At 32.8% G+C, this 7,895-nt stretch overlaps 1 protein-coding gene across 1 annotated transcript in view; it reads right to left on the bottom strand.

Moving 5' to 3' along the window:
• Nucleotides 1-741: 741 nt before the first annotated feature.
• The window catches only part of LOC116167008, a 40,162-nt gene continuing 33,008 nt past the window's right edge, over nucleotides 742-7,895 (bottom strand). Inside the window, exons 2-3 of the mRNA XM_031482241.1 lie at nucleotides 1,635-1,771; nucleotides 742-873 (exon numbers count right to left, since the gene is read on the bottom strand). Of these exons, the coding sequence (XP_031338101.1) occupies nucleotides 742-873; nucleotides 1,635-1,771 (269 nt within the window). The remainder of the gene's footprint in view (nucleotides 874-1,634; nucleotides 1,772-7,895) is intronic.

Raw genomic sequence — 7,895 nt, 5'->3', positions numbered from 1 at the left:
TCTGTCTGTCCGTGTGCAGTTGTGCGTTGTCCACGATAACTTTTGTATTTGCGCAACAATACAATTTTCCTTTGTTAAAATATTTAAACGAAATTTTGTATGGAGGCACTTCGAATAGAGGTAAAACTAATGCCTATTCGAATAAATTTGTTTTGCGCATGCGATCCCACTAAAAACACGCAAAACAATAATTGTTGCGCATGCCCAGACCCACATTCGTTATTTGTGAACCAATTCTAAAATTTTGGAGTAGGATTCTTCTTCTAAACTGAAATTGAAGTATATCATATCAAAAATGTATTGCACATATGCAACTCTAACTTTCTTTTTTTTTGTGTGGACCCTTAACGCCAGTATTGAGGCCTATAAGCGTGTTTATACGTATTTAATAAATTACCAAGCCACATATCTAGCATAAGAATGTGTACCGAATTTATAAATACACTAAAATCGTAATTATACCTACTATCAGTTTGCGACGTAGAAATGTTCAGTCAATCCATTCCATCAATAATTTTCTTTTATTGTGGCATTTTTTGTGTTTACAGCCGCTTCTTATTGTTTGTTTACCTGGAATGCAGTTAATTTTCTCTTTCATTTTATTAACTAAATTATTGATCGTAGGGACGTTTTTTCACTCTTCAAGACGCCTAAATCAGAATTTTATCCAGTGATATTTTGTTGGAACTCGCACTCTTCGTCGTTCTTTTGAAGGAGATTTCCAGTAACAGCGATCCGGGCTTACTTTGAGTTCTGCGCGTGCGCCAATTCCAAGGTCATTTGAAGTAGGTCATCGTTGTTGTTGTTGTCTAAACTCACTGAAGGTCCTGGTAGTTGTTGTCTAAACTCACTGAAGATAATCGTGGTTGTTGTCTAAACTAAACGGTAGGTATTTTCCTGAACTAATGTGAAGGTGAAACGTAGATGCCGCCAGTTCTATGCGCTACCTTCAAGGCCGATGGCATTAGTTGAGTTCATAGAGTGTTCAAGGTCGATTTCTTAAAATTCGATCGCCGATTATGGTGGCGGGGACATGTCTGTTCATCAGAAACAGGTGATGTAAGGATTCTGAGCAATATTCGAAACGCAACAGATCCAGGAAATCTATTTTTAAACAAAATTCGATATAAAGGCTAACCCTCGCTCATGAAAAATTTGCAAATAGTGGTTTCTGGAGGATCGCTTTTATCAAGCCTCAAATTTATGCTGCACCACTATATAAACACTCAGTTTCGCAGAGGTGGTAAACTACACTAAATACAAATTCAATAAGCAACCTTATAGTCGATACTATTAACCGTGTATAAATGTAATTGATCATTAAATTACAATTAATTAAGCTACAAGTATATAATATTATAAATTTCTTTTTTAATCGTATAATGAGAGAATGTGGACGGCGGATTCAGTATATATGTGAAATGAAGCGTATACTTTGTAGATCTGCGAAAGAGTCGTTTATAGAATTCTTTCATACACTCCGTTTGAAATGAGGGTTCTAACTTTATAATTTGAAAACTTCAGCAACCGATCTAAACGTTTATAAAGTACCAGATGCTACAAAAATTCGGTAGGTAATCCCTCTTTCAGTTTAAAAATCGCATCTTTCAACTAGGAAATGAAAAAAAACTTACATCATTACTTGCGAAGGGTGTTGCAATTGGACCATCGCTGGTTTCCCATTTGTTAGCGATTCGAATGGTTTCCGCTGTTTTTTGTTGAATTGATTTAGTTTCATCCAAAAGCGTTAGTTCGTAAAATTCTTGTATGTCTGAAATGAAAGAAAAAGAAAATTTAGACAGAATCTCCAGATTATTGTTCTTTCAAAGAATGTTTAACCAAACTTACAATGCATACAGACAGCTTCCACGAGCAAAAATAAATAAAACGAATATATTAGAAAGGAATAAAAGGTTTCTTTAAGATTTATGCGAGGTATATTGATTTGTGAGCACAGGAATATAACACATGTTCCTCGAAATAAGATTCCTTCTCTTTTGTTGGGGATGTTTATCAATAAACACAGAGAGGACAAAAGTGAAAAAAAACCATTTCGTTCTTGTATGTATATAAAATCCTATATCGCAAGCATATTGCAATTCTTCCAACCTATACGGCGGCGTTCAATTAAAATATAAGTAGCAATAGATTGGTTGGTTGGAATTTTCTAAATTTTTATGTCAATATTAAAATGGAAACAAGCGAATTTTTACAATGAAGCCAGAAAAGTGTCTCGCAGCAATATAGGCACTTTTTATTAAATTTAATAGACAATATGGTTTTATATCGGATATCAAAGTTTACGCGCAATCGAAATTGTTATGAATTAAATTTCCAAAGTTTTTAATGTGTTTTGGTCCCATCTAAATAAGACTATTATAGTGGGAAATGGAGACATTAATAGGTAATAGTAGACTACGGTTGTTATGTTACGACTAACACAAAATATTTAGAGCTGTTATTTCCACAAAAGTTAGAAAATTATTCATTTCTGATGAGAAACTACGCAAATAAGAATCATGCAATGACATTTTCCATTTTCCTAACGAGAGGCGATTTTTGCGTAATCAGAAAAGTAACTGTCTGGTATGGCATAAAAACGCGTTTTCATCCACGGTTATGTTAACCGGCATCCCGTATTTTCCTTTGTTATACTTACACCTATGCAAGTGATTTCATTGAATTGCATTTAATTCGACGTATGGTTGGGTTCCTTTCTAGGAGCATTGATTATACACACTAGTGTTAGTTTTATTGATTATTGTTGTCAGTTTTATTGATTATACACACTAGTATAATCAATGCTAGGGGTAAACACGGTTAACGGGTTTTTATCAGTATAAGTATCAGGATTGCTTGGAAGATTATTTGCGGGAAGCTCAAGTTTTCTAATTTGTGTGATTTCTGATCGAGATTTATGTATCAAATTAAAAGTTTCTTGTTTTGATGAACAACTACAGAAAAGAATCTCGCAACTTCCACTTTCTATACACGTCTTTTTATCAATGCAGTGCCCGACATGCATGACTTGTTAAGTTGTTACAAAATTTGTTTCTAAGTAGACAAAAATCACACCACGTAATCGAAAAGAAGGGAACACTTCAGAATGAAATTTGGAGAAAAGGGAACATTAGATTAGAAGTTTGCGTAGTTAGTGGCTAAAGTTTGAACATCACGCTAGAGCAACTCGTATAAGAAACGTTAACCACACGAACGCAGTTTAAATTTCTAATAAAGGCTTTAATTTTTCATTCAAAGTTAGGTTAAACTGTCGAAATTGCTTTAATTAGAGGCCAGGGACTGCATTTGATAACTAAACCGTTTTAATTACGTTAGCTTGAAATTTATGGAAGTTTCTAAGCTATACGTGTGCAAAAGTTTTTATTTGCGCAAAAATATTTAAATTTAGTTTTTTAGTTTTATGAGGTATGACAACTGTATTTCAATTGCAAATTCTGTTTTAAAAATCCTCTTAGTTATTCTCCAAGTTTAAGCAAAGTATACAGTGGTTAAGGATAGGTATTTGTATCACAATTCCAGCATTTTGTGGAAGTAAGTACACAAAATGTACACAAATTATATAAGTGTGTAGCATTGCAACTATTTGCATTTGATACGACACATTTCAACAGCTGTAATTCTGAAACGTGACTTTTTACATTCAACATTTATATTATATTCCTTTTGGTAACCGTTACGTTTTATTGGTAGAGTTCTTATTTCTAAGTTCTTTATTTTCCCGCTAGAGGTCATGCATATGTAGTTTCTGTGGTAAAATATCCTTTTTTTGTCTTCTGCGTGCCCATGCCCTGTACTGAAGAACAGATTGGATCGTGACTTGTAAGAAAGTAGAACATGGTGCTATGACAAACTTCATCATTACTATTAATAAGGGTTTTAATAGTGTGATAATTTTGTGAAGTTTCTTTTCTTTCAATTTGACGGGTTATGCTCACAAATCCGTTTAATAGAAACCTCCTGATATTATAAGGTATTGACAAATATAACATTCGATCTTAACTTATTTGAGCCTACTTCCTTTTCATCTTTTTGATCTTCGTCCTCGGGCCAATATTTTTTTTGAAGAAAGTGATAGTACACCAAGTATAATTAATTACCATTATTGCATTAATGATAAGGTAAATAAATCATTTCGATGAAAGCGTTAATAATTATGATGCCATGTTTATGAAACATCTCGATAAAATTTCAAAAAAATTTAAAAACTATGAATTAATTTTATCATTAACATTAATCTGGGTATTATACACCAAAATAAAACAATAGAACGTGTACGTTTCTTATTAAACCTTGATGACAAAATGAAATTAGCAGTGAAATTGTTTTTACCGCAGCAAATGTTCAAAACGTTCACCACTGCAAGGGAGTGGCCTAACGTATCATGAAAAGTTTGAACAAAAATTAATTTCTTGTATAAGGGTGTTCAAGGGTATTTCTTGTGTAAGGGTATAAGGGTGTAAAGGTGTGTATAAGGGTGTCATTGAAAAGAAAAAAAATCTCTACCAATGAGCCAAATTAAAAAAATTCAATTGTTTTTCGTTACTCATTTGTTTTCTAAAAAAAACAACTGAATACTGCCATATTATGACAAATTATATATTAAACAACTTTTATATAGAAAAATTTATACACTCGTTTTTTTACCGAGATATATACTATATTTCATACATAGTGGGTATTTATTATGGATATAGGTAGGTATTTACCATTACATTCAAAATGTATGTCTATTTGGTTATTTATTTATTGTAATAATCAATAATAAATGCCTCTAGGTATCCGTATGATCTACATGAGGGGCGTAGACTTCAAATGAATTTCAATTCCGATGGTTTCTTATTAAAATGTTCTTGACAATTATTGCTAAAAATCGTATATCTTATGCAATTCTATGTCGTTATGTGTAAAAATCGTTATTTTAAATTTTTGTTTTACGCCTATTTATTATTTACGATTTCATAAATTTCAAAGTCACTTTTTGAATAAAATTTCTATTTTTTTAAATTTATGTAAACATGGTTCACTCATATACAGGGTGGTGACTTGCGTAACGCATCATAGGGATTTCAATGTAAAATTCATAACATGCGATTATTGGCTCCCCAAATTATTTTAGAGTAAAAATGTATTAAGGTTTTTTGTAGGAAAAAATTTTTTACGTCAATCAACCCTATTAGTTTTCAATTTTTTGCATAATAAAGGCGGAAAATTGGAAAATAAAAACCCCATCTTTTTCAATAATCTGCGATGCCATGGAATTTTTTAAAACAAAAAGATATCCAGTTATCAATTAGCAGCAGTTCGAAATGGCTTTTATGATCGACTTGGTTACTGTATTGCAGTTAATGGTGACTTATTCGAACATTTATTGTAAATTGTTATATTAGGAAACCGTTTTTAGTAATTTGGTCTTTCTTTATGTTGAATTCGCTGTTCTAAATATAATACTTTTTGATAGAATTTGATTTGTTTTATAGCGGACATTCCATGGCATGACGGATATTGGCGTAGTCTTTGTATTATAAAATTCCATGGCATCACAGATTATTGAAAAAGATGGGGGTTTTATTTTCCAATTTTCCGTCTTTATTATGCAAAAAATTGAAAACTAATAGGGTTGATTGACGTAAAAAATTTTTTCCTATAATAAACCTTAATACATTTTTGCTCTAAAATAATTTGGGGAGCCAATAATCGCATGTTATGAATTTTACATTGAAATCCCTATGATGCGTTACGCAAGTCACCACCCTGTATATATCGCCCTTAACCATTGTACCAACTTTCGTGAACTAACATTTACTTTTGCTCTGGAATTGAACAAAGAATACATTATTTTCCATAGGCGGTTTAAACGTATACAAGAACCTTAAGTTTTAAGATTGTTGCAACAAATTTGACACTGTTTGGGGTCAGTTAAAACAGTTACATTTTTAAAACATAAATAGTGAATGCGTATACGCGTTCATAATATAAACGTTCTTATTGTCTAATGTGAGAACTTTATATTAAATCTAACTGGAAGGATTAGTTATCTCCTTTTGCTTGCTTCTGTAGTAATTAATTAGGGCAGTCTCTTTCGTTGTACTGCAACTGTTAGTGTGACCAAAAATGAGCCTTCAAATTTCGGTTCTGTAAAATGCAGGACATTGCATTCCCTGATACCAGTTCCGCGTTGCGCCGAATTTCGGTCTCAAGTACTGCCATTTATCGCTCGTTAATAAGTAGACCGAAAATTAAGGGTTCAATCATCGAAAAAAAGTAAGTAAACCCTCACCCCCAACGCCAATCCGGCCGGGAAACATAAAATGTGGACTTTTATAAGGACATTTGTCGTATAATGGTGGTGGTGGTGTCGTACTTACTTTTATAATATATTTACTTCACCTTTACAACATAAATTGAAGTTAAAAATAATTATTATACAAATTGTGGTTCAATTTGAACCATTTTTTTGCAGGTGTCTGCAATTTATGGAGCAAAAGTATTTTTTTCTACGAAAGTGTAGAAACACGATTGTTTTTGTAGGTAAATTGATTGTGAAAACAGGTCTTTGAAACACTAGTGCGGCAATAGTGTATTAAAGTACAAGTGTCATTTGACGAAGATTGTCGCACGAGGTAGTTTGCCGCATAAGCCGCGTAGCGGCGAATGCGGCAAAAGCCGAGTGCGACAAGTAGACAAATGACACGTGTGCTTTATACTATTTTTTCTATTTCGACTTTTATTTTAAATAACAAATTATACAAATTATAAATATTGCCTTTAGGCGTTGTTAGGTAATTTTAAACTATCATTCAGTGTATGTTGGTAATAGACACAGTTCATTTATTTTCACGTTGGTTAACCTGATTCCTGTATTTTCAAACTTCAAACTTTTAATTATTTGGTCATAATTCCATTTTGCGGCAGTTATGATGAATACGGATGACAAACACGTCTCTTGTACCCCACCAGAGACCCAAGAGATTGCCAATGAAGCGACGTTAAATTTACTGCCTGTAAAATCGAAAGTAAAGTACGAGTACAAAATTTTTGAAAACTGGCTGGCCGAGAAGGGAGTTCAAAAAGTAAGCAAGAATGTACTGCTGGCATATTTTACTACGCTAAGTAAAAATAAAAAAGTTCTACCCTTTGGAGTATATATTCAAAATTAATCGGAATTAATACAATCGGTCAAGTTCATCGTACGTTATTTACACTTTACAGGTTATGTCATAGAACAACAAACTTAGAATGGAAACTGTAATGTAATGTAAAAATGACGCGCCATCTCGTGTATGTTCTCAGCAGCTTTTTGCGTGAATGGCGCCAAATTTAAATATTAAAATGTAAGCTACGTCCGCATGATACTGAATTTCTCCGGATCTGTAACAATAACATTGGATTTGACTAACTGAAACCTAAAAGGTAAATGAATCCAGCCAGTGAAGTCCAATTTTGTTTGTTAGGGGTCCAAATAAATTCAGTTTAATGCGGATGCACCTCACCAGTCAGGGCCTTCAAAGAGTACAGAGCACTTGTTTTATAAGTAACAACTCCAATTAATCCAATCAAGGAGTTATATTTAATTTAATATGATTATACAAGATACAAGATCAACTTCATGAAACTCTACTGTATGATGCTCTCGAGATCGTTCTAAAAACAAAATATGTAGCAATTTATTACAATTCAATTAGTGCTACCTGCTAAATATAATGTGCGAACTGCCATACGCTTTAAATCTCTTCGTGTTCCAGGTTCTAAAGCGCAGCCAGAAAAATGACGTTCACAAACCAAAAACTTTTGTGTAAATTTCTTCCACATTATATTCTAAACCAATTCTTAAAAACTTCGGGCTCCATTTTTGGGAAACGTCTTCACAATTTGTC

This window comes from Photinus pyralis, unplaced genomic scaffold (genome assembly GCF_008802855.1).
Source record: "Photinus pyralis isolate 1611_PpyrPB1 unplaced genomic scaffold, Ppyr1.3 Ppyr1.4_LG3b, whole genome shotgun sequence".
Lineage (NCBI taxonomy): Eukaryota > Metazoa > Arthropoda > Insecta > Coleoptera > Lampyridae > Photinus > Photinus pyralis.
The sequence above is the reverse complement of the archived record's forward strand: the minus strand, read 5'-3'. Positions and strand labels throughout refer to the sequence as shown.